Source organism: Brassica napus, chromosome C8 (assembly GCF_020379485.1).
Source record: "Brassica napus cultivar Da-Ae chromosome C8, Da-Ae, whole genome shotgun sequence".
Lineage (NCBI taxonomy): Eukaryota > Viridiplantae > Streptophyta > Magnoliopsida > Brassicales > Brassicaceae > Brassica > Brassica napus.
In genome coordinates, this window is record NC_063451.1 from 16,621,157 (window position 1) to 16,648,740 (window position 27,584).

The 27,584-nt window shown below is 33.3% G+C and overlaps 4 protein-coding genes across 4 annotated transcripts; 1 reads left to right on the top strand and 3 right to left on the bottom strand.

Annotated features, from left to right (window-relative positions):
- Window positions 1–8,578: 8,578 nt before the first annotated feature.
- On the bottom strand, window positions 8,579–10,951 carry LOC106415119 (selenium-binding protein 2-like). The gene is made up of 6 exons (XM_048765558.1): window positions 10,647–10,951; window positions 10,145–10,340; window positions 9,592–10,051; window positions 9,392–9,499; window positions 9,026–9,298; window positions 8,579–8,955 (listed from the first exon to the last, which is right to left on the bottom strand). The coding sequence occupies exons 1-6, from the start codon at window positions 10,789–10,791 to the stop codon at window positions 8,674–8,676; spliced, it is 1,464 nt and encodes a 487-aa protein (XP_048621515.1). The 5' UTR covers window positions 10,792–10,951; the 3' UTR covers window positions 8,579–8,673.
- Window positions 10,952–11,868: 917 nt separating this feature from the next.
- Window positions 11,869–14,280, bottom strand: LOC106412340 (pentatricopeptide repeat-containing protein At4g14050, mitochondrial). Its single transcript, XM_013853262.3, has one exon. The coding sequence runs from the start codon at window positions 13,757–13,759 to the stop codon at window positions 11,930–11,932; it is 1,830 nt and encodes a 609-aa protein (XP_013708716.1). The 5' UTR covers window positions 13,760–14,280; the 3' UTR covers window positions 11,869–11,929.
- Window positions 14,281–17,342: 3,062 nt separating this feature from the next.
- On the bottom strand, window positions 17,343–19,457 carry LOC106414271 (probable glucan endo-1,3-beta-glucosidase A6). The gene is made up of 3 exons (XM_048765559.1): window positions 19,241–19,457; window positions 17,791–19,146; window positions 17,343–17,653 (listed from the first exon to the last, which is right to left on the bottom strand). Exons 1-3 carry the CDS (start codon window positions 19,284–19,286, stop codon window positions 17,616–17,618), a joined length of 1,440 nt encoding a protein of 479 aa, XP_048621516.1. The 5' UTR covers window positions 19,287–19,457; the 3' UTR covers window positions 17,343–17,615.
- A 3,541-nt stretch (window positions 19,458–22,998) lies between these two features.
- On the top strand, window positions 22,999–27,220 carry LOC106414799 (protein PELOTA 1). Its single transcript, XM_013855379.3, has one exon. The coding sequence runs from the start codon at window positions 25,282–25,284 to the stop codon at window positions 26,539–26,541; it is 1,260 nt and encodes a 419-aa protein (XP_013710833.1). The 5' UTR covers window positions 22,999–25,281; the 3' UTR covers window positions 26,542–27,220.
- The last annotated feature ends 364 nt before the right edge of the window (window positions 27,221–27,584 follow it).

The following is a 27,584-nucleotide window of genomic DNA, read 5'->3' on the forward strand; positions in this document are numbered from 1 at the left end:
TTTTTCACCGAGATTCGCACAAAACCTAATGGAAGCTTTGTATGTGAAGAAGCAAAAGAACGTGCGGTTAGTTTTATTTAAAAATTCTATTGATTGATGAGTTAATTATACTAGATATTTATCTTTTATTTGTTTATTAGGAAACACTTACTACATTGTTGAACCAAAACCCGCACAACACAAACAATGTTACAGCTAGCTTGGACGATGAATATGCTCAAGTTTTTGGTCCAGAAAGTCCAGGATGAGTAAGATGTGTTGGTCGTGGACCTACACCTTCAAAACTAGTGTGCCGCTCAACTGCAAATAGACAAGATGTAGAGAATTCTGAAATGGTTGTTGAGTTGAATACACAAGTGAGTGAATTATCAGATTCATTCATCCAGCAAATAATTGGTACTTCAACAGGTGAACAGGTAATTATATCATTTATTAGTTAAATTACATTACTATACTTTGGTATATAGAACTAATATGTTAACTAAATATTTAGGCAAGAGCATGGGCTACAAGTTTTATTGTTGATTTTGCTAATATACCAAATCCAACGTTTGCCAACGTACCAGATCTACCAGATCAGGTAAATGTATTTATATTTTACTTGTACTACATTAATTCTCAAATGATTAACATATTTGTTGTATAATTGTATCTCAGGGAAATGAGTGATTGTGTTGATGGAAATATTCAAGCGGAGGATGTGGTAGTGCTTAACAATACTTTCAGTAACTTTGAACTTTTTATGTTGTTTGAATTTGCATGATGGAACAACTATGTAATTTGCTTTCTAATACATTAATTATTAGTTTTGGGTGTATTTATCTAATTATTTGATTTTATTTTTATATATCTTTATTAAAATGAATTTTTTTATACTAATGTACGTATATTATAAATATGTAAATAAAAATAATATTTGTATCATTTTCTATAAGTGAAAGATATTAAAATCGTTTAATAAAATTGATATATGTTTAACATCATTTATTTAAAAGTCATAACAATATTATGGATCGATTTTTTTGTAAATGATACAAGTTTTAAAATCATTTATGGAACTGATATAAGCTTAACATCAATTATTTACAAATGATATAAACATTTTAAATCACTTGTTGTAAATGATACTACTATTAACATCATTTACAAAAACTGATATTACTTTTACATCAGGTAATAGTAAATGATTTAAATAATTACAATCAATTTATTAAATCGACACTAGTACAAACATCATTTAGAACAAATAATATAAATAGTAACATCATTTGTAACAATTGACACATACTAACATCACTTCAAATAATTGATGAAAATATTTGTTATTTTTTACATCAGTTTTTGAACAAAATGATACAAATTATTTGTATCACCAAAAACTAAGTCATTTATTTAAGTGATGTTAAATGTTTTTACATCATTTATAAGTAATACAAATATGTAAAATAAATGATTTAAACTAACCTTTTTTGTAGTGATATAAAAAGCTGACAAAAAATATATATATAAAAAATAATTCCATTGTGAAAAACAAACAATATAATAATAGGTTCTTACTTATATAAAATATGTATACATGTAAATTATTAATTTATAATTTTAATGGGACCATATCTTTACATAGAATTTCCTAAAAAATTGTTATCTTATTATTTTATCGATTTATATAAAGTTTTGAACATGCCCAAGTTATGATTGATAAAATTTATTAATTTATAGAGACTATTAATTTACCGAGTGTTAGTTTATAGACGTTCTACTGTATATTTAATCCTAAAATTAAATTTTAAAATTATGAAAAAATATTTCGAGGAAAAACATATTAAAATCATGCAAATATAAACAATTATAAATCATGTAAATTTAAATTTAATAAAATGATTTTTTCCACATAAATGAGTGAATATAGTTTATAAGTCATGATTATCCATTAGTTAAAGTTTTGTAACATATGTTCAAGTAATGTCGGTGTTTTAGAGTTAGATTTTAGAAAAATAAAATTTGATATATAAATGTTATTTTGTATATATTAAACATTTTATAAATTTATTTTATGTTTAATGAAGTGTTTATTATTACTTAGTTAAAATATCTGATTTAGGGTTTAAGAGTAGAAAACTTTTTTAAAAAATCTGCCAATTAATTATTCACTAGGAGACTTCTTTAGGAGTCTTCTAGTATTAGACTTCATCGGAATAGACTTATAAAAAAAATATTCTAGTAGCAAAAGTTTTAAGAAATTGAGTAACTCCCATAAGTTTAGAAATTTTGAAATTAAGAAGTTGAGATTTTGGGATGAAATGAAAGAGAATGTGAAAAAGAACTGGTTTGTGTGTGACAAATGTCATATGAAGATGTAGATGTGATTTTTAGGTGCACTTAATGCTTGGTTTTAGTAGCTAATGGTGATTGGAGTATTTATGATGACAATGACAATGACAATTGAATATATAAGTGATGAAAATGAAAATGTACGAGTAAAACAAGCAATTTTTATTTTAAAAAGAGAAAAAATCAAAGTAATTACATTTTCGTTAATAAAAGGAAAATGATTTTTTTAAGTTATTTTTATGTTTGACCACAAATTTAGGTCATATTTGAAAGAATTCATTTATATCTTAAAAAAAGTTTATTTTAAGAAATTTATCATCCTAGCTTAATATTTTTATATTTTACAATATTTATAAATATGTATCAATAACAATTATCAAACAAAATAGAAGTAAGTAACATAAAATTAAATATTTTTAACTTTTTCGATCCATTTAACACAAAAAATATTTAGTTATAAAAATAACAGTTTATTAAAAAATAATTTCACTATAGTGAAGAAAAAATTGTGCCCAAATTATTTAAACAAAGTTTATATTTATAGAACATAAAATAATAAATTTTGGTAAAAATCGTTTTCAAATATATTTATTTGCTACAGTAAAATTTATTTGAAATAAATATCTAAGACATCTTACCAACCAAGTAGAATTCATCACTTCTATCCCCTGTTCGGGAACGCGCTAGGCGCTAGTCAGGCGGTCGGGTTAGGCCTAGCGCCTGAAGAGAAAATCGGGGATTAATCAGATATTATGCGGGGCAGAATTTTTAGATGGTTTACTATGCTATAAAACATGTTAATCTTTAATTGTGTATAACATTAATACATTTTCATGTTTAAGATTTTATAAAACACACAAATAGAATATATAAACTTAATATAGTGTAATTTTCATCAAAATTATGAATATAAATGATATTTATAAAATTTTAGATCAAATAAACAAATAAAAATATTATTAAAAAAAATAAAATAAAAATAAATAAGAAAGAAAAAAATAAAAAATAAAGATTAGGCGGCCGCCTAGGCGGTCTAGGCGGAAAAAATCTGATATCCGATTTTTTAAACTGATTTGGCATAAATCGGGATGAAAGAGTGACGCGTAACGCCTACGCGCCCGCCTAGGCTGCTAGGCGGCCAATTTTTAGAACAGGGCTTCTATCAATCTATATTTGTTTCTTTCAGAAAAGACTGGAAGCTCTCCTTTTCCAAAACGTGGAACACATGACCTTTTTTTTATTGGTTAAAAATATACGTGGTCCATATTTTCTTGGTTTTCAAATCAGGCAAATCTACTATTTTTATCCTTTTCGACACCGTTCTAAAAAACCAGACGGCCGTCTGGACGTTACACGTCACTTTTCCACTTCAATTTATGTCAAATCGGTTTAGAATATCCGATTTTCTCCGTCTAGACCGCCTAAATGACCGCCTAAATAACCGTCTAAGCAGCCGCCTAATCTATTTTTTATATTATTTTTTATTTTTATTTTATTTTTAATAATATTTTTTATTTATTTATATATTCTATTTGTGTGTTTTATACAATTTTAAACATGAAAATGTATTAATGTTATACTCAATTAAAGATTAACATATTTTATAACATAGTAAACAATCTAAAAATTCCGTCCCACATAATTTCTAATTAATCCCCGATTTTTTCTTTAGGCGCTAGGTCCAACCCGACCGCCCGACTAGCACCTAGCGCGTTCCCGAACAGAGGTTGTAACCATTCCATATGTTAAAAATAATTTATTTTATAATGTTCTTTTATTAACTTGGAGATATCCAAATCTATGGATTTGCAAATGGACCCGAAAAAATAAAACTATATTCATGTAATTATCTAGGAGCAATGTGATTTAGTTTCGTGCATCAACTGAACTGAACGGAACGTGCTAGTGTTGTTCTAGCCTCATCCGCTTACCCCCTCACCACATTATCCCAAACTTTAATAATGTTTTCCTCCTCATGTCTTATCTTAGAGAGAGTTTTATATTATATATAATAATAAAAGAAAATTTTAAAAATACTTAATTTTCAAAAATTACACTCAATAGAAAATATTTTAATATTTAGATTTAGAATTTATTGATTATTTTTTAGGATTTAGTATTTGTGGGATGTGATTGAATTTATAACTTCTATACATATTTATAATTTAATCTTAAACATTTATAAATGATTAGGAGGGTTAATTTAATATTTTAATTAAAAATTTAATGTATTTATGAAAAGACAAATTGGTTCAAATACTATAAGGTGGTTACCACTTTCAAAAATACATTCAATCAAAAATACTCTAATATTTGAGTTTAAAGTTTAATAATGATTGTTTAGGGTTCAATATTTACACAGGGGATTGGGTTTAGAAACTTTTATAATTGATTATTGAACATTTATAAAAAGGTTTTAGAGTGTTAGTTTAGTCTTCACAAAGTAAGGATATTTATGAAAATGATCATCATTTAAAGGTAAATTTGAAAAGTAATTCCAAGTTCGTGGTATAATTAGAATTCCCTTTTCTGAATTTTTTATCATGTAAAAGTAAATTTGAAAAGTGGTATCAAACTTGTGGTAAAATTGAAAATTTCCCCAACAACAATATGACACCAATTACCAGAGTTCATTATCTCAGCGGGAAAAGATATTGGACATTGTATTAGAGGTCTCCAGTTCGCGTAACTGCTGGGACGAAACTAATATTACATGCTATAGTTTCGAGTATGGGGGTTAAGAATTTCGCCTCTGAACCTCCTAGTATTCAAAAAATATATGACACCAGTTTATTGTTTATTTCTCTTACTTCTATTCGAATGAAAATTTTAAAATACAAAATTTTGGTGTAATTTTATCTTAAATAAAATTATGAGAGGATCTCTTGGGATTCCCCTAAATAAAATGATGAGAGGATCCATGGATAACGATCTCTTCTGATTCCAAGATCAATATCATTTTTTTGGAAATTGCTAGAAATACCACATTCATAGTACCACTTTTTATGTTTACACTAATCACTTTTATCTTCACTTTTAATGAAGGATAAAAGACACTTATACTCCTATGGTTAACTAATCTAGACTTGGGGTTTAGAGTTGATGGGTGGATAGAGATTTTAGAATGTGAAATTTAGGATTCTAATAAATATATATAAATAAATATTTGAAAAATATAAAAAAAATTGAAAAATAGTTTCAAACATAATTTTCGATTTTCATAAAGAAAATTTGAAAAAAAAAATTAAAAAAAGTTCGAATTTGAAAAAGTATAATTCGAAAACATAAAAAAAATTATTATTTTTATTTATTTAAATAATGATTTATTATATATATAAAAGAAGGGTATAAAATTCTTTTGCCACTTAATGAATAATATATTTTTGAAAATATCCCTTTAGTGGTGGAAAGATGAAAAGTGGTACCATGAAAATGGTAAACATAAAATTTTCCCATCATTTTTTCTCTAGAATAGATAATCTAAGTGTGTATAAATACGAGCACTAGAAAAATCCAATGAGCATGAAAGCCTAGAATATAGTGCTCAGGTTTGTAAAGTCGGAGAACATTCAAAATTTTCATTCTGCTTCCCCACAACGAAGGCAATAATCACATCGCATATAATGACATTTCTGGTTTCTCGTTACCGCAAAATATCATGTTACTATTTGGTATATAAGATGACATATCTTTTGAATATCACTTAATTTTTGAGTTATTGACCACTTTTTGTGTAACTCCAACAAAACTTATTACTTCAGAAAGATTGGTTAACGGCCAAAATCTGAATAAATGGTATATCCTCCCATACAACTAGGTTCTTCAACATTTCCACATCGTACTCTTCAGGTTGTTCCTGTATAAAAATCATTCATCGTCATTTTTGGATAAACAACCAGAACATCATGTCGAACTGACTTCGCTGGAATACGTAGAATCAATGGGTCCTCCATACTCTCATCTTAAATTTAGAATAGACTCACTTTTTCTCTCTTTTTTTTTGAATGAATATTAAATTTATTCATCAAAAAAACCTTATTACATCAAGTGTATCCTTTTTACTATGTAATTTGACTCAAGACCCCCCCCCCCCCCCCCCCCCCCTCCTTGAATAGACTTATCCCCCTTCCCCCCCCCCCGAATAAGATTGGTATCTATTTAGAGAAAATTACGCTGGGAGACACAATCTGACTTTTCAATTACACAATAAGGCACTTTGTGCTTTTGACACACTTAGTATATGTGTAATACCATAATTGACCTTCAGTTTATTTTACTACAACATCGACCAATTCTAAGATAAATAAATCAATTAGAAAAAAAAAATCAAAACTTCTTTCGTCTCTTTGTCATCGATGAACCATCGAATTTTTTTTATTTTTTTTTGTGAACCAAATCTCAGAAAGAAAAAACAATGGGATTGTGAGAAGAATTGAAGATTTAAAATTAGCTAAGAAGATATCAAAGATAGGTTTAGGAGATAAGGAGGATAACACAGATCCATTGTTTTGAATCAAGACGGATATATTGGAGCTCGGTTTAGGAGAGTGATTTAGGTGATGATGGAGAAGATTAAAATGATAAATGAGGAAAAGGAGTTTGGCCCATTACTGAATTCACCAAACTGAAAAGCTCTTATCCTCTTTTGATGTATTCATATGTTGTTATCGAAGAAGCGGAAAGCGGCGAGTTTTCTGGGATTGAGTGGAGGAGATTTGAAGAGTTCAGTGAAGTCACAGAGGATAGTGAATTCCAAAATCTAGCTCCGGTGACTAAGGCAATTAATCCATCAAGAAAGTTCGAATTGAGACTGAAGTTGAGAGCAGCGAGCTTTTGAAGCTTGAACGGAGATCTGGGATTGTAGTGGAGTCGCTGAGGAGATCCGAGTTCCGACGAGACTAACTATGGTGACTTAAGAAGGTGGTTATGGATATGAAGATGGTGGATACTAAGGTGGTTGCTCGAGATGAGGAGATGGTGGTGGATACGGTGGAGGTGGAAGATGGGAGAGTAGGGGGATACGGAGGTGGAGATGGTGGAGATGGTGGTTGATACCGGAGTGGAGGTTATGGTGGTCATGGATACAGAGGCGGTGGATATGAAAGTGGATACAGAGGTGGAGACTGTGGTGGCGATAGATACCGATAGATACCGTAAATGAGGTTGTGTGGTTATGGATATGAAGTTTGTGGTTACGGACTTGGAAACATCACTCTTGTCCATATACCCCCTTCCCAAACATTATGTATGCTTTTGTAATATATGCGGTTTCTAGGTCTTTTATATTATCAAACATTATGAATGCTTATCATGTTAAGATATTTGACATATCCACTGTATCACATCCATACTATATGTTCTAGAAACTTTGTATCTTTGGTACCCTAACCACAACAATCATGTCCACAACAATAACAATGTGTCCTTAACATATACGCCTAACCACTATTTCCTATCCACGACTTTGTAACTACCATATCCTAGCAAAACACACCGTTTAATTTATAAACATAAAATGAAATAACTACTTTAATCGTTGCTTCCTTCTAAAAATAAGACAGGGACATTTTGGTCTCGAATCTACCAAACCGTACAAGTAAAGTGTGTCAAAACTATAATGTGTCTTTTGCTGCAAAGAAAAGACGAAATGTGTCGTTTTATGTAACCTTCTTATCTATTTACATTCTAGTAAGAAACCAAAATTGCATCAGCTTCTCCGTACCTTTAACCCCCTTCATTCTCATAAATGTGATCTTGTTACGGAATCACTTGTCAAACAACTTCTTAATCACCGGTAAAGGCATCAACTTATCACCATGTATTACTTTGTTATGTTCTCTCCATACTGCATACAAGACTGTCTGAAATGCATATCTAATACAAAACAGACTCATCTTCTCCCTTGTTTCATCCGAAATGATTAGAAAAATCTCACTCACTTTTTTTCTTATGTGGACTCCAAATACAAATCTGATTCTGTTTGTAATCATTTTCTTTCAAAAATAACTCTGTTTTAGTTTCTTATGAATATTGCGCCTACCCACCTTATAGAGTTTTAAGGGAATCTTCAAGGTTTGCACAACATAACATACTCTATATGCTTAAGCAGTTACTAAACCATCTTTGGGTCAGGAAGTCTAGGCTCTAGATAAAGATTAACTCTATTTTGCTACTTTTCTTCACTCATTTGGTATTTAAATCTTGCACCACTGGTAATGCTCAAACCTCAAAAGAAAGGGACACAATATAAGTAGGAGGTTATAATATCACGGCTTATTTATTACACTCTGGAAAACATAACAATGAGTCAAACCCAATTTTACTCTTTTTTAGGGGTCCAATTCAAATCCAGATATCAGATGTGCAGTCTCCGCCGGGATATCTCATCTCATGGGCAAGCGCAGGACCATCGGGTTCTTCACCAAAGTCCACAAAGAAATCAGGGTTTATTGAGAGACCACCTTTCTCTGTATCAACATCAATCTGAATTATGTGTGATCCTTTATCCATGAGTTCTGGGTAAAACTGACGGTCCCACGCGCTGAACAGTGAGTTTGTTGCATACAATCGTTTACCATCAAGGCTCAGCTGGATCATCTGAGGTCCTGCTCGTAGAGATTTCCCCTACAAATACCGAGATATTAAAGAAAAAAGTGCTCCCAAATGAATGTTTATTTTTGTAAGTAAAACAAACCTTGATCTGAGGAACATCAAACTGGTAAGTGGTACCATCTTCTCTAACAGCCTTTACAGGGCTGCCTTTTTGTAGTAATCCGCCCACCCAAATTTGACCGGTTAAGACAGGGTTTTTAGGGTCTTCAATGTTGTACTGACGAATGTCTCCATGAAGCCAGTTCACAAAGTAGAAAAACCGATCATCGAGGGAGATCAAGAAGTCGGTGATAAGCCCCGGCATTTCTGGAAGAATCCAGTTCTCTACTTTCAGTGGTTCAACTGATATAACCACCTACCGAAAAAATCAATTTAAGGGTTAATCATAGCTTTGAAGAACCAAAGTAAAAAAAAGAGGTTATGAAGATAATTCAGAAACTCCACTTGCCTCATGGCTCCATGTGTCATCACTGTTCCTGAAAAATCTTATCATATTACTCGACAATGCACTCCCAACATACCCTGTATCTTTAGATGGATCATGCAAGAATCTTATCTGCAACAACCACATAAAACATTACATTATATTCCTCGGTAACACAGATCCTCACATTTTACGTAACATGTTGAAGTAATGCATGTTACTACCTCGAGAGGTAAGAGACCAGTATTACCAAGGTCAATAATCTGTTTCATTTCACCTTCTGGCCATTTATAAATATGTAAATGACTTCCGTACAAGCCATCAGCAACGTGCTGGAGATTGAAACCTTTGGAGAAAGCTTTAGGTGCTCCCCAAGAAGTGCTGATCATCGTCTTGAACCGAGGCTGGTACCAGAAATCATACCCAAACTTTGGGGCATGCCCTGGTTTGTCCCACCTGCTTTTGACGTTGAAATCAGAGTCAAGAAGGAGAAACCCGTTCCCTTTGGCGTTTCCTTCTTTGTCACCAAGGCAAGAGACCAACATATCGCCAGAGGCGAGGCAGTGAGACGTGTGCGGAAATGCTAATCCTGTCTTCTCAGAAATCTCTTTAGGTTCTACAACCTTGTACAAGGACGGAGCTTTTGGGTCGGTCATCGTGTCGATTGCGTAGATGCGGCCAGATCTTCACCAAGACGAGAAAGAAAAAACGTTAAACATAATGATCTAGAGATGTACAGGTAAAAGGGGAAGGCGGCTCAAACAAGGTTAGTCTTACATTAAGCCTGGTAAGACGAGGTAACGTCTACTAGCAGAAGGATCACCATGGCAAGAGCTGCAAGAGTTCCAACCAGTGTGATGAAGCTCATCGCCTATGTAAGGCATTGGCAATCTGTGAATGACGGTTGAATAGGTGGGTGAGTTTGGATCCACATCTACCGTCGCCAAGTAGTCTGGCTGCTCTCGCCCCGTTCCTAATTATAAACCCAATTCAAAGAAGTATTTAAATACAAAGGAACCAAGGAATTTTTTCAACACTTATGTTCAATTTAATCAACAATTATAAGATATTAGACCGTATAATATTCATACTTTTAATATTAAAAATCTCACATCAGAAAGTGAATTAGGACTAATATACTTATATATAAAGAACATTGACAAATCCAATCATTGCCGAGTTCTCTTAACGTTAAAAATAAGATTAATTTAAGTCAGAAAATACTGAAGAAAACTTTGAATAAAAACTGGAAGTAGAGGGAAAAAAATGAAATGTGTACCAGAGTAGAGGGCGGTGACGTAGATGAGCTTTTCAGGTGGACCGGACATGGCGGCTAGAGGCGTGGCATAACCCGGACCGGACTTGCAACAAGCTTTGCCTACGCCGTTGCTCACCGCCGTCGCCAATACAGTCTCTGTTGCCATCTGTAATTATGTGGAAGTCGTGAAGCTAGGAATCTCTGAGTTAAACGCAAACACAAGCACAGGTGTGAGATTTATAAATGGGAAGCTTTTGGCTAATTTTGTGAGTGAGTAAGCGCGATGGTAACTTGTGTCGTTGTTATCTTTATGTCTATATATATAGAGCATATGACACCAATTGATACTCACAAATATATAGTAGTACTATTATTATACTTTTGCTAAGAGGGTTTAAGTGTACATTTTAAACAGACTTCACTTTTCATTTCACCTAATCAGCTAACATGTAGCAACTTTGTTATTATATTCGCCAGTGAGTTGGTTGTTTTGTTCGGTGATAAAGCAGCTGCACTTTGTATTGCCAACAATCACGTGTACTTAAGATCTTGATGTTTGTATCCAGGACAACTACGTTGTCTTCTTAACAGAATAAGAGTTTCATCTATGATCTATCTATCACTCCATCTTCGAGGAAAAGATATTAATATGAAATATTTAGGTCGATAATTACCGCTTTTATTTTGATTCTGTATATAAACACCATCATTTTGTAAATTTACTTACAGCCATGATACAGATTTTTTTTTTATCTCAGAATATTGATGGTCTAATACTAGTAGTAGACTAGTAGTGTGAGAGAGATTATTTATTTGTGTTCCGGTTGGAACTTTCTGTACACAGATAGTTATTCTTTAAATCTTTTTTTTTTAACACAAGTTATTCTTTAAATCAATTTCTAAAAAAAAAAATAGCTAACTCTAGTTCTGAATAAGAGTATAAGACTATATATTTTAGATCCGGAAATTTCATTTGCTAAAAGGAAAAACTAATATTGTCACTTTATTGGATAAATAAGTGCACGTTGTTACTATGTTCCTGAGTTGGTGGGTGAAATTGATAAATAAATACACGTTACTAAATTCTGTGAGTTGGTGCGTGAGTGAGTTAGTGCGATTACACAGTGTCTCGTTTGTTGTTATCTAATAATATCTGTCACGGATGTGAAGTGAAGTCACCATCTTTGTCGTCTTTATTGAAGGACACAATTCGATTTTCTGTGACAATCATTACTATACGCAATCCTCAAAAATCTCATCAAGTATTCGTAAAAAACAAATGTTACAACAAAGAACACAGGACCTTACCAGAAGTCATTACAGGAGCATTTTCCTCCTTTGAAATGATGATATCTAGTAGCATCTCGAACTATAATCTCTCTTTCTGTAATCTCACTTATATGTTTCATAACAACATGACAATCCCCACAAACCCTTAGGTTTTTCACAATCCGTATGGGACTTCCCGGAACACCCTTAAGTAAAGCGTATGCAACAGCGGATCGCTCGCTATGCCAAAACAAAAGCTTCTCTTTCTCTTGCTCATCCATGTCGTGTAAGATCCAACTCGTATCAGGAACATAACCATTTCTTCTCCTCATATCTTCCTCCAACTTCTTAAGCAACCCAAAGATCTCTTCTTTTAGAGGATGAGATGTTTCCCCCGCGTAAAACACTTCGGTTTCTTTCCTAACCTCCACGCTGCTGTACCCTGGATCTTTTCTAACTTCCATGTCTCCTAGCTTCCTTCTCGCCTCTGATACTTTCCCCCACAAACTAGAACTTGCGTAGACGTTTGATAAAAGTATATAAGTCGATGGATCTCTCGGTTTAAAGCAACTTAAGAGATGATCAGCGAATCTTACACCCATCTGACTTTTCCCCTGTCGCTTACAAGCGCTAAGCAAAGCAGCCCAAGTTGGTTCATCAGGAGGAAACGGCATTGTACGGATTAGCTTCTCAGCTTCATCAATCAGTCCAGACCGACCAAGAAGATCCAATAAACAAGTGTAATGCTGCAAGGACGGGCGGATCCCATAGTCCTTGCTCATTGATTGAAAAAGCTCACGGCCTTTAGCTACAAAACCAACGTGGCTACACGCGTATATCAGCCCAACAAACGTGACCTCATTAGGCTTTACACCATGTGAAACCATTTCACTATACAAAGCCAATGCCTTCTCAGCCTGACCGTGCTGAGCCATTCCAACTATAAGTGATGTCCACGAAACTACATCTCTGTGACGCATCCTACTGAAAATATCCTTTGCGGCTATAACATCGCTGCATTTAGCGTACATGTCGATGAGGGCGTTACTAATAAACAGACACGAATCAAATCCTAGAGATATAACCAAACCGTGAACCTGCCTCCCTGCTATGGAAGCAGCCATATTAGCACAAGCGCCGACTATACTAGAAAGAACTAAAGGATCCAAAATGTGAACACTTTCTCTCCTCATTTCGGTAAACACAGAGAAAGCCTCAAGCCCTTTACCACTCTGCACAAAACCAGAGATCAATGCAGTCCAAGAATACAAATTCTTGATCGGCATGTTCCTAAAAAGCTCCAAAGCTTCTTCCTTTCTTCCGCTTTTAGCCAACCCAGATACCAGTGCGGTCCACGAGATGGCGCTTTTCACTCTTATTGAATCGAAAACCACTTTAGCACTATCAGGTGAATCGCATTTGGAGTACATATCAACCAGCGAAGACTTAACAACATCATCATGAGAATACTCAGATACTATAAAACGGCAGTGAACTTGCTTCCCGTGTTTAATAGATCCTAAGTTCGCACAGGCCTTGACAAGGGCAGAGAGCACGAAATCATCCGGACGCAGTCCACTGCTAGAACAGAACATCGAGAGCGTCTTACCAGAAAGATTCGCTTGGTTAAGAGCTGTCAGAACAGAGGCCCAAGCGATGTGGTCTCTGTGATGCATTTCGTCGAACAGCTGGAGTGCGTGAGAAGCAGCGCTGCATTTTCCATAGACGTTGACGAGGGTGTTGGCCAAAGGAATGCATTGACTGATCCCGAGCTTGAAGATTTGCGCATGGAGGGACTTGGCAGTGGTTAGGGTTCGGTTCCTCGCGCAGAGCTTGAGCTGATGAAGATACTGATGGATAAGCATTCAACAGCTGTTTTTGCCTTCTCGTTTCCAGAATTAATGATTTCTGTTTTGAACACAAATTTCTTAATTACAAAATGTGATCGCTTATTTATTTCTGACTTCTCATTTGATGGATCTTAATTGTGGAAATGATTAGAATCATAAATATAAAATCATTGAAAATTTAATATATTAGTATTTTTTTGAACAAAATGTTAAATTTTATACTAGATTTTTGGTTTTTTACAAAAGTTACAAAGTTAACAAGAAGTAGAAAATAGAAAACATTGGACACAATTACAATTTACTAACATCGACGAAAAACGGAAAAAAAGAAAAAGAGAAAATAGCAGAAGAAAATAAAAAAGATTAGCAAGAAGTTTGACTATGACAAAACTACCCCAGAATAGGACAAGAAAATTAGCCGGTTACCGCGAACAACCAAGAGAAAAGCCACCGTCAAATCTTAAATACTACAACTTCTAAAAGATGAACTATAACGAACCACGACATAAAATCTGAGCACATACCAACAAGAATCAAGGCGAAGGACAATGCAGTATGAGGAAAGGCAACAACTAACAAAACCATCTTTCAACAGTTCAACCCAAAGTTTACCCAGGGGTCAATGTACTATTGGACTCTTGAGCAAAAAAAATCTTTTTTTTATACGTATATATGGACAACTTAAAATTGTTAGACCCCTATCTTTAATTATTTTTAAAATTTTAGATTCTTCTTTAATATTTCTTTTTTTAAATGTTTGGGCCCTGAGGTTCACAGCCCTTACCCCATGCTCTAAGCTGGCCCTGAGTTTACCATCTCCATGAACGTTCCACCATAACCGTATACACCACTTTAATCGAGGACTCACAAAGGAGACCCATGGTGCCACCAATAAACTAACATTGAAACCTTAAAACGAGCAGAGAGCAGAGATCTCACACCCACTAGTGAAGCCTAGAATCCTACCCCTGGAGAATAGGAGAAGAAATTAGCGTTTATCCGGAAGAGAGAGGTTAAAGTATATCCAGAGAGAGGAAACAAAAATTGTAGTCCAATAACCACAATTTGTTATATCAGTCTATTTCCGATGGCGACTTCTTCAATCTCCAATAGTTCAACGTTTTCACTTACAGTAACAATAACTATATCAATGTACCTCATTTGAATATGTTTGTGAATCCAGATTATATAATATATCATGATTTTATGGATTTTTAACCATGATATAAGTCCTACTTTAAAGTTTTTATTGTACGTTTGAATCGTTTTAAGGTCATTGTAGATTTATGTACGTTATGACGGGGCGAATGCATAAATATATTTTAGTAGGTGCATATCTAATAGAAAATAAAATAAATGACATGAGTGCATCGAACTTGTGCCATTAACGGGTGCACAAGAGCAGTAAAACCATATACTAGCTGATTTATTATACTTTCATACTAAAATATTTAATATTGCAAATATTGTGGGTGCACGTGCCCCCTTAATCACTGCACTGGTTCCGCCACTAGTTATAGTTATGGTCAAGTTTGCAGATTCTAGAGCACTTTGGAGCATAAGAAAAAATAGAGCTGAAAACTTGGATTCGAACTTTGCACATGATATCTATCAACATTAAGGCTGCTGTCGATCGACATTAATCACTCACAAAATTCAGACAAGGTCTTATGAAGTTTCAAGAATGGCAGTTTGGCCCAAAGTTTTCAGCATTTGCAAGAAAGTCTTTGACGTGTTTTTAGACCTATATTAACTATTTAACATTATTGTTTAGGTTACACTTTATTTTAGAATTGGAGAGCTCTAGGAAAAGCAGATCATAACTCTTTGTAAAGAGCAGATTTTGAACTCTCTTATCTTTTTATTAAAGTTATTTATGGTCCAGTGATCATGTCTGATGATTCACTTGTTAGCTTTAGGGTTCTTCAAAAGATTGATGAATTGTTAGATTGATAGAACTGTTTGGTTATCTTATATTATTCATTTGGATTATTCTTAATGCTAGACTAAGATTGTGAATTAGATTTTAGGATATTTGGTAGATATGAAATTGTTATTGATTCCATGAATTAATCATGAATGATAAAAATACATATTTGCAAAGAGATCTAATTTAGAGATTTTGTGAACTTATCAAACTTGCTCTTGGTGGTTGTCTGAATTTATTGAATTTGCAAAGAGATTTGGAAATCTAGGATATAGATACATATAGTCTCTGCAATGACAGTTTATTGATTTGAGCATTATGTTTGATCTGCAATTCTGATTTACCTGCGAATTCCCCTGAGTCTAGCACCTTCTCTTAATCTCTTACAACCACTTTTACTTTTTTTTGTCTTTAATAGCAATAAAATTATTAATGTTTAGCTTAATTTGAATATTGATATCTATTGAGTGATCCAGAGTCTCTATGCATTCAATTCTTATTGTTCTCTTCTCGAAGAAGTAGTTTTTTTCTTTGAGCTTAGATATCCTTTCAGCGCTTTGGTCCAATATTTTGAGTGCTCTTTCATCATATCCTTCAAGGTTTGGACTTCCGAGATGAGTTCATGGTTATCACTAGATGCGGTGCTCTCCCGAGCTGTATGCATCTCGGTGATCTATTGTTGCATAGCTGTGATATGGGCTCTCAACTCGGTTTCGACTTGGGTGGCCTCATGCGGCTCATTATGCTCACTTTATGGAATTTTCACATAGTTTTGGTTAACCCCCTCCTTCTAACGGAAAACTATTAGGTTGATTTTGTGCAGCCTCTTTGTTGGTACTGCGGAAACATGAAGCAAGAAATAATAACCATGAACATAGATCAAAAATAATTTTTTATTGATCTTTAGAGCCATGACTACAACAATTCGGGTTTATAAACCTAATTCTAACCGCCTAACTCTATAGTTAATGTTTTGAATAGTCGATTCCTTGTTCTATGATTTGGATCCCTTTTATATAGGTCGTTTGTAGTCGGAAATTAGATTAAATTCTTTCATATCTTGAGATATGGAAGAATCTCTATTTAGTAGAAGTTTTTTATTTTACTCGGAGGTAGGAATTGATCCAGTCTCGAGTTAGATTTTATTTGGGCATGAATCGAAGACCGGTGTCCTGCTGCAAGACATGAGTAGTAACTTCACGAATAATTTATTTCCAACAATGGTCATCTGTGATATGACAGAAACTGTCATGGTCATTAAAGATATATTGCAATTTTATTTAAATATTTTGAAAAAAATAATTTTAAACTCTTTTTTTTTATTATTTATTTTGAATTTTTATTTTCTCTCGGTATTTTATTAATTTTATTAAAATTTATTCTATAATATGTCTAAATACATTTTGATTTTTGATTTTATTTTTATATTTTGAATTTTCATATATTCTGTATTTATATTTTTTTTTGTTAACAAAATTTAGAATATTTTTATAACACAAAATTGCCGCGTCATCGATTTCATAGGTAAAATAAATAGTACCGTACATATTTTTGAATTGAAGCGCAAATAAGACTTGAATGGTTTTTGTGATATAAATAACTGTTAAAATGTTAATTAGATAATTCGAAGGTTTAAAGTGTGAGCGAGTAAGAAATGTATAACAAGTGGGGTTACACAAAAAAAGATTCTCGGAAAAGAGTATTCTAACCTTTTCTCCGTTTTGTTATTATCTACTCTGAACAATTTTCTCTTTTATGAAGTGTTTGACCCCAAAAACTGATGGACAATGTAGTCTTCAGTTTTTGTTACAAAAAGTTTATTTATTAGTTATTCTATTTTTTTCTCAACATTCAGAACACAAGAAACAAGAAGCACAAAATGCATAGTGAAAAACAATATTGAGTAAATTTTACTCATCTTCCATCTCTTTCAGTTGTTCTTCCTCACAAAGTAACGCTCGGAAACTTGCAGCGATCATTTCCTGTAAAAACGCTTTTCTTAGTTACAATATATTCCACACAAAAAAAAAATCCACAAATATCCTTACTCTGCCACATGAACCGTGACAATACGTAGAGTTATTCTTGTCCAATTTAGGAAGAAGCACAAATGACTCACCAGGGTTAATGGTACTCTCATGAGCCAGTCCATTAAAATAACATCCGACGTTTTGGGTACGGAACTGAGCCCAGTACGAGCTAACCGCATAGCTAGCGTGCCAATAAATAGAGACCGGATCGTAACATTCTTTCCCAGGAGCCAAAGCCGCGCACGTTGTGTTGCTTCGGCCACAAGCAATCCTCAAAGCTTCCTCAAGCTCAGCCTCGTTGGCTCCTTCGACCAGTACGCACCACACTTGACCCTTGTAAGGAACATTGTTCGTGGGTTTAGGCAAAGGGTTAAAACCGGTTAAGGGTTTCTGACCGGTGAAATCAATGTCGTAGATTGGTGTACCGTCGGGATGCAAGATTCCCCAATGCCTCTGTGTTCCGGAACCGGATTTCTGGTTTTCGTTGAACAATGAGAAAACAAATGTCGGTATAGGTAAAGCGGGTCTAGCTGGTGTACCGATTGGTGGAATTGCGGTCATCTTCTTGATCAAATTCCGGTTATACGTCGCTGCGTTGAGTATATTGGCTCCGGTTTCATCGATGTCCCCGGAATTAGGCCACCCGGTTTCGGAGATCGCAATGCGGATGTGTGGGTAACCGAGTTTGATCATGGCCAAGATAACCGAATCCAACATTTGGTCTACGAGATTATGGTAAACCAAACCGGTACGAGGATCGGTATAAGTTGAATTCCCTTGGAAGAGAGCAAAATCCAAACTGGTATTCATAGGGTTTCTCAACCAACGGTAGTAAGGTTGAAGATTGATGAAGAAGTAAGAGTTTGTTCCGTTGAGAAACTTCAGCAACGGCAACATCAACGGTCCGGCGATATCTTCCCGGAACGTTGAGTTCGACGGTGGAAACGTCGACCGGAGAGAATCCATAGGTAAAGGTGTACCGACTTTGATGTTGTGAATGCCATGAGCTCTGAGAGCGTTCACGATTTTGCGCATCGCCGGTACGAGATTGGCCGTTATGTTCCTGTCTTGGACGGAGAGGATTTCGTTTCCGACAAGGACAAATCGGATTTGGGTTTGCGGATAGTAAGGGAGGATATTTGTTTTGACCCAATCTTCAGCTGTGGTTTGGTTGGTGCCGAGGGAAGTGATCTGGTGGTTATGGACGGTTATGGAGACGTAGAGATTGGTATGAGAGAGGAGTGTTAGAGTCTCTGGATCCGCGTCGTAGAGCTTGACATGACCAGCTTTGATGGATTTGATGAAATTGATTGATTGGTAAGGTGATGGGAGGTCTTTTCCTTGTCTACCATAGTTGATACCAATCTTGCTTGCCAATGCTATCATTAGTTTCCTCTCCATGTACCTGTGTCGATGCTGGAATCGAGCCGCGGAGCAACATGAACCTGTAAAACCAAGAAAATTATGTTCATTATTGGAGGAAAAAAAACGGGAAAATGTATAACATATTTTAATTTATTGATGAAGAAGATGACTTACTTGAAAAGTAGATGAGAGTGAAGAGAAAGAAAGCAACACCAGACATGACTTTCTGTGTTTGGTTCGCAATGTGTTAGTGGTGATCAGATTCTGATTTGAGTGGGAATTGTGTGGAACTTGCATCGACGTATTTAAGTAGGAGTAGGGTGTAAGTTTAGTGTGAAGGAAGCTTATAGATTAATATTGAGTCATGCAAGAATAGCTTCTTTTTGGCTTTTGGTTTCTTCTGAAATTGTAGCATAGCTCAGTTCTTTTGTGTTAAAAGATTGTTGGTTGGATGGTTCAAATTGAACCAAGACAATCTTTATCCAAATTTCTCACTTTTATACATGTTGTCAATTGTACAAAAATAAAAATCAATACAATGGCAACTGTAGATTGAAAAAGATATATTAATAATAGTTTTGAGTTGTGAAGACCTTTTTTGTTTAGTAGATTGAGTTGGGAAGACCCATGTTCAAAAACGCGTCCGCCTGGCCGTTTACTCGCCCGATTAAATGGTGATCGGAAAGCTACCGTGGCGAGGAGGAGGTAATCGGTGGTTCTAGGCGCTGAAACTAAAAAACTTTGAAAATCGAAATTTCAAGAGCTAAATCGGCGTCTATCTCATGAATCTATTATATTTAGGTGAAATTCACAAGAATCTGTTGTGAAAACTATGAAATCGTGCAAAAAAAAAAATGAAGAACAAGAGATTTTGAGATCTGGAAAACGCAGACAAAAGGTTGAAGATGGGGGTAAAATCGTATTTTGTCATTCATTAAACTAAAATCAGAAAAATGATGCAAACTTTCACATGTATTTGTATCTTTTTCTATATATATATTTGTGGATTATTATTTCATTATTAAAATCGTAACTATATATATAAATATTAGTAAAGTATTTACTACAAGAAAACATGTTATTACCGACTGCAAAAACAGTCGCTAATCAGTCACAAAACATGTGTTTACGACTATTTTGCGACTGAATTGCATAGTCGGAATACCATGCATCGCTAAAATAATCGGTTGCTAATCAGTCGCAATTTACGACTATTTTACGACTGATTAGCGACTGATTTGTGATTACTGTTATTAGTCGCAAAACAGTCACAATTCAGTCACTAAATATTACCACTAATATGCGACTAACCTGCTTCTTCGTTTACGACTATTCTACGACTGCTCTTAAGTTGTTATATGGTTGATGTTGTAGTCGTTTTTCAGCCGTAAAATTAATTAAAATATTTTTTTAAAAAAATTATAAATTTTTAATTAATTATATTTTTTTATTATTTAATCAATTAATTTTTTTTGATTAATCAATTAAAACACAAAATATCGTTTGTAATTGAATTGATTTACAATTGAAATGGTTTACAATTGAAATCGGTTTAATATAAACATATAGCAGTAAAATAATTAAATCTAACTAAAAAAACTAGATCTAGGGTTCTTCACGCCATTTACGGTGGGGCTTTTTCACAGCCATTGACGGCGGGTCTCCGGAGCTTGAACATAGGAGGCAAGCTTGAACGGTGATGAGCCTGAGCCCGATACGAGAAGACAGACGGTGAGCTTGTGAAGAGGTGAGGAGAGGCGGGAAGAGCTTTACCGTAGACACAACGGTGGTCGTCATCGTCTTTATGTAGCTTCCGCCTCCACAGCATCTGTGTAGCTTCCGTTGTCTCTGTGTAGATTTCATTGTCTCTATGTACCTTCCGTCGCCGTCTATTAATAGCTTGAGCAGAAGTGACGAGAAGGATTGAGCATAAGTGAGGTGGAAATGAAGAGCTTGAGCTTGAAGACGAACACCGGTTTCAGTGCAGAAAGAAAGAACAGGAGAGATAGAGCTGAGATGGAGAGACAGAGAAGAGAGGACGAAAGAGATAGAACAATGATTTCTAAGTTGAAGATGAAAGAGGAAGAAGATTGATTACTCGTGAAAAAGAAGACAGATATGAGAGAGATGTAGACCATTGGATTAAGAATAATCAAAGGCGGAGATTAAAATATTGGTTATCCTCGCCAATTGGTACTCAACCAATAGAAAATAAAAGGATGGATTGCTCTTTGTTTCAGAAGAGAAGAAACACACACAAAAGAAAATGAATCTAGACCATTAGATTTAAGCCAATTTAAGATAATCAACGATTGAGATAATATCATTTAGCTAGAGTATTGACCGATATATACAAAAAGAGAAGCTTTTTATTTAAGAGAAGAGATTATAGATTATATTTAGTTTTATTTTTATTTTTATCCTAATTTATATAGAGAAGAAATATGATTAATTTGTGTAGGGTTTGATGTTAAGTTTGAAGTTTTGGTTAGTTTTTTTTTTTAAGTTTGTGATTTTATGTTTGGAGTTTAGGTTAAAAGTTATGATATAGGGTTTGAGGGTTAAAATTAAAGTTTGGAATATTATAGTTGAAAATAATAAAATTTTCTTTTCTATTTCTATATAGTTTGTTTATAAATGGTCTAAATTTAAAGTATTAGATATCAAATTTAAAATTTGTAAAATGTATGTTTAAGATTTGGTGTTCAATTTTGAAGATGTTAGAGTTGTTTGGTTTAGATTTGGGTATAAGGTAAATTATTAAAAACAAAATTTAAAGCCTAAGATTAATTTATAGTATTTGGAGTTTAGTTTAAAATTTAATGTATATAGTATATATGAGGTTTATATTTTTATTATATCTTTTTTAAAAAATATTGAAAGTTTAAGTTTAATTTAAATGATAAGATTGAAAAGATTAAATTTTATAATGTTATATGTAGGTTTAAATTTGGGGTTTAGGGTATAGATGTTAAGATAAGAGTTTAGGGTATAGAGTATGTAGTCGCAAAATTAGCGACTGTTTTGCGACTACATATTTTGATCGGCAATGTAGTCGGTAATTAACAACTGTTTTGCAACTACTTAATATATATCCTGCCAATCAGTCGTTATTTAGCGACTGTTTTGCGACTATAGATGCCGACCAAAGTATGTAGTCGCACAACAGTCGCTAAACAACGACTGATTTGCGACTGATTTGTTTAGTCGCAAAATAACGACTGATTTGCGATTGATTTGTTTAGTCTCAAATAAGTCGTAAAACAGTCGCAATCCAGTCGCAATATTTTGCGACTACATAATCAGTCGCAACATGCAGTCGGTAATTTCATGCTTTCTTGTAGTGATTATTTTATCGTCATATCCAAAGATATTGTAACATTTCACAAATTTAGAAAGTTTTTAAAAAATTAAACTTTTCGCTTCGTAGATTTATATTATCGAGTAAATAATTAAACATTTAGTTTTTGTTTAATTTTTAAAATAAACCATATAGTTTAAAATTTGTTTTCATTGGTTTAAGGTAGTAAAGATTAATCATTATTAGATGATATTATTTTTGTTATTTAAAAAAAATCTTTATAATTTTAAAATTTAACATCGACAAATATTTAAATAATTAACATATGGAGGTATAGTATTACAATATTAAATTATATCTATTTAATTTATATTATCTATAAATCCAATAGATCATCTATTGTTTAAATCTAATTATTGATAGCCCAATAAAAATTTCTTGTAGGCCCAAAATTTAAATGATAAGATTAAAGATTAAATGTAATATGAATTTTTAGGAATATGTCCATTAGGTCCATTTTTTAAAAAAATCACACATGAATCAAAGTTGTGACTTCTGTTTTAATATATAAGATGAAAGTCCTAGACAAGAGCAATGCAATAACAGGGGAATTTTGATAGATGGGAAGTATATGAATGTTGGTGAATGATATGATGAATAGGGAGTATATGATCTGAGTACAAAAAGTTTATAATTTTGGTGTCTAAAATATGGATACCCTTCGTCTTTATCTTCTTGTTCCTTTTATAGGTGGTTGTCCGTGAATTGTAAAGTCATCTGCATCGGTAGAAAAAGTTTCAGTTTCTCAAAAAAATTATTTTTTTTTTTTATTTTTCAAAATCATTTGAACCATTAATAAAGAGACAGTTGCAGAACCAACCAATCAAAAATATTTTTATCACAAATCCATTCTTCTTTTTTACTTTCTCTTTTTTCCTTCTGAAATTTTTTATATTTTTATATTTGCTAGAAATGGTGGAAGAACTTTCACTCCGCATGCCCTATCGGAAGATATATGGTGTCTATTTAGCACCATCAATGCCTCTTTAATGATTTGATCAAAAAACAATGATCTGATCTCCTTTATGTTTTTGGTTGACCGGTTATTTTTGCGTTGACTTTCTCCATAACCTATAAAGGCTTCGAATGGTATGCAGATCAAAAATATGCAGATCAAACACAAAATGCAGATCAAGCAGAATAAATGCAGATCAAGCAGAATAAATGCAAAACAAATACAGTTCTAACTGTTTAAACTAATTTACGAATTAGCATATTTGACTAAATGTTAAAAATAATTTTGTAAGCTAAATATCTAAAATACAAATACAAACGAATATCTACTTGTACAGAACATGTTAATTTTTATTGTGTATTACTGAATATTAATTTTTAACTTATTTCTAATAAATTAAAGTTTTCATAATTTATTTAAAAACAAATAACAATGTACCTTGATTTTTATATTTTATTGGATATACTTTGATTTTTTTTTAATATTAGAAAAAATAGTGTGCATAAAATCATTCTACAGAAAAATTATATAAATTTTGAACAGGACTGGGCAAAATATCTGTAAATTTTGATTCGATTCATTATCCATTTCGATTCGAACCGAAAAGTAGAGATATCCGTAAGAAACAAAGTAAATCACAAATATTAATATTAATATTTTTAAGAACAAATATCTTGTCTGATCCGTTATATGCATATATACATATATTTAAGGAATTATACATAAGTTATATAAATATTATATTTTATATAAGTTTTACAGTATTTTATTTACTGAATGGTTAATTATTCATTAGAATTTTAAAAAGTAAATAAATTTTTATTTTATAATAAAATATTATTATTTTATATTATTTTTCAATTGTTATTTATTTTATAATTTTTATTTATTTTACGGATATAATAGGATATCCGGTCAAAATCTACAATTTTCCGGATATCCGGAACATATAATATCATGATGGGCACAGATTGAATCCGAACAAATAATTGATTATTCTGAAGAAACGGATCGGATCACGAATATTTCTAAAAACCCGGATATCCGATTTATGTCCACCCTTATTTCTGAATATGTAAATTATATATATACAAGTGTTTATCAAATTTAATAATATTTAATATACATATATATCATTTTTAAATATTTGCATAAGAAAATTCATCTTAAATTTGTTATAAAAAACAAAAAAAAACTTACACTTAAAGAGGAATTGTAATTTGTGAAGGAAAGAAATAATGTAATATAAAATATTGATAAGTAAAGGAGAAAAGGTAGTCGTTTAAAAAAAAAATCAAAGAAAACTTTTCATTGGGCTCCTGTATTCGACCAGTCCACTTTTCCCTATTACATGCAGATCAGTTTTTTTGTCACATAAATTTTGTTGCATGCAGTTTTCTTAATTTTTTAATACTATAATTTCTTCTGCACTTTTAATGGTGATTGGAAAGTGCATATCAATCTGCATATTATTTTTTCCTGCGTTTGTACTGCATTCATACTGCACTGCATTCAAACCCAAAGAGACTTCGTTCTTCTTTGATTTGTTATTTTATTAATGAGTCTTTTGATTTGGGACAGATTTTTGAACCGGGTTTGAAGTGGGATAGATGACTGGATGGCATTATGGTTATTATGAACCGTTTAATTTTTGTACTTTACATGTTTTTATTTGAAAACAAAAAATAAATTGAAATATTTATCCAATGAAAACAAAAAGTGAAAAGGGAATTTCCTTTTTCTTTGACCAAACTAAGCCGGAGAAGGAAAACACCAAAACTGAGCAGGAGCAGGAAAAAAAACCTAAAAAATTCTCTCTGTATAAAGAGATTATAATTTGCTTTTACAAAAACAAAAATTTCTCTCGAGGCTCCTTGGTTTTGAAAAAAAGCTTGAAACATGAGAATCCTCCGCAGGGATTTTGTTCGTGATGGACCAGGAAGCGCTAAACTGATGGCGGAGGACTCGGATGATCTCTGGTTTACTTATAACTTAATTGGCCCCGGCGATAGTGTAATGGCTGTCACATCGAGAAAGGTTCTGAGAGAGAGAGGAAATTCTAAACGTGTAGACTCTGAACGTGTTGACTCTAAACGTGAAGACTCTGACTCTGATCAACGTGTTGACTCCAAAAAACGTGTAGGCTCTAAAAAACGTGGTGACTCTAAAAAACGTTTAGACGCTGAGCTTGACGACTCTAAACCTCTAGTGTCTGAACGTCTGACACTGAAGCTAGAAGTACAAGTTGAGGAGGTAAACTATGACAAAGACGGTGGTGTTTTGCGCATACTTGGGACGAATATCCTTGAGAACGAGCACGTACCGCTTGGTGCATACCATAGTTTGGAGCTCGTGCTGAAACGACGTTTTCTATTGAGGAAAAAAATATGGGACTCATTGGCTATTGATACACTCAACCAGGCAAAACATCGTATCTCCAGTGATGATTTAGCTGTAGTTCTAATGCAAGAAGGACATGCACAAATCTTCCTTGTCGGAAAAAGTGTGGGTGCACCAATAGAAACATCAATTCCTAATCGTAAGCATGCTGGTTACGAGGCTGCTTTGAAGAAATTCTTTGAGAACGTTGTGCGTGCCTTTGTGAAACACGTTGACTTCAGTGTCGTTCGGTGTGTAGTGATCGCAAGTCCTGGCTTTACAAAGGATCAGTTTCATCGCCACTTGTTGTTGGAAGCAGAGAGAAGACAGTTGAAACCTATTACTGAGAACAAATCACGTATACTTCTGGTGCATGCAAACTCCGGATATAGACATAGCCTTGGAGAGGTTCTGTGTGACCCCAAAGTGATGAAGATGATCCAAGATACAAAAGCATCGAAAGAGGTGAGCGCTTTCAGGGATTTCTTCACCATGTTCGAAAAGGATCCATATCGGGCATGCTACGGACCGAAGCATGTGGAGTTTGCTCATGAACAAAAGGCAATCCAAACACTTCTCATTACAGATGAGCTGTTTAAAAATTCTGACGTGAAAGAAAGGAAGAAATATGTGGATTTTGTGGAGTCGGTGAAAAAATTAGGAGGAGAGGCTTTTATATTTTCTTCGATGCATGTTTCAGGTGAACAACTGGCAATGCATACTGGAATTGCAGCTCTTCTCAGGTTCCCTTTACCAGGTCTCGATGACGTTGAGATGTAAAGATATTCTCGATTTTAGAAAACAATAGGCCTAGTTATAGTACTAGAATAAGGGAGTTTGATCTAGCTCGATTTTTTATTTATTCTGTTTTACAAAATTAGATATTATATTGAAACCGTTTCTGTTATGGCTTAAATTGATTTGAATATGATTCATTCAGTTCTTGAGTTCCAAATGTTTTCTCATTTTGTGGACCAACAGTGCTTAGAGATTCAAAGATTTGTTTACTTAATCATACAATCTCCACATGATATATAACCATGTTTTGGTTTCACTGGGACGATATTGTTGAAAAATATATTTTGAAAATTATCTAGTTTACATATAGCTACACCACTTTATAATACTATTTAACTAAATCATATAAGTATACTGGTTACTGGAAATAACGTTTATAATAAAATCAAACTATATTCCTTATTTCAGTTTGGTGTAGGTCAGTTTAATCAGATTTTTGTCATATTAAAAAATTTAAACACTAAAACCAAAAAAAAAGGATAAACGGTAGGGCAAATCTCCAAAATAGCACATTTCTAAGTTTATATCACAAAAATAGCCCTCAAAAACTAAAATGACAAAAAATAGCAATTTATATTTTGAAAAATTTAAATTTTTTTTATTTTTCAAAAATTTGAAATCTTATCCCAAAACCCCACTCCCCAGCTCTAACCCTTAAAACCTAAATTCTAAACCCTAAAACCTAAATTCTAAACCCTAAACCCTAAATCCTAAACCCTAAACCCTAAACCCTAAATCCAAAACCCCACCTTTTAACTCTAAACCCTAAACCCTAAACCCCACCCCTAAACTCTAAACCCTAAACCCTAAACTCTAAACTCTAAACCCTAAACTCTAAACCCTAAACCCTAAACCCTAAACCCTAAACCTTAAACCCTAAACCCTAAACCCTAAACCCTAAACTCCACTCCTTAACTCTAAACCCTAATGTCTAAATTAATTTACCATTGGGGTATAAGTGTATATTTATCTATTTTGGTAAAATATTAAGTGCTATTTTGGTCATTTTTATTCTTAGAGCCTAT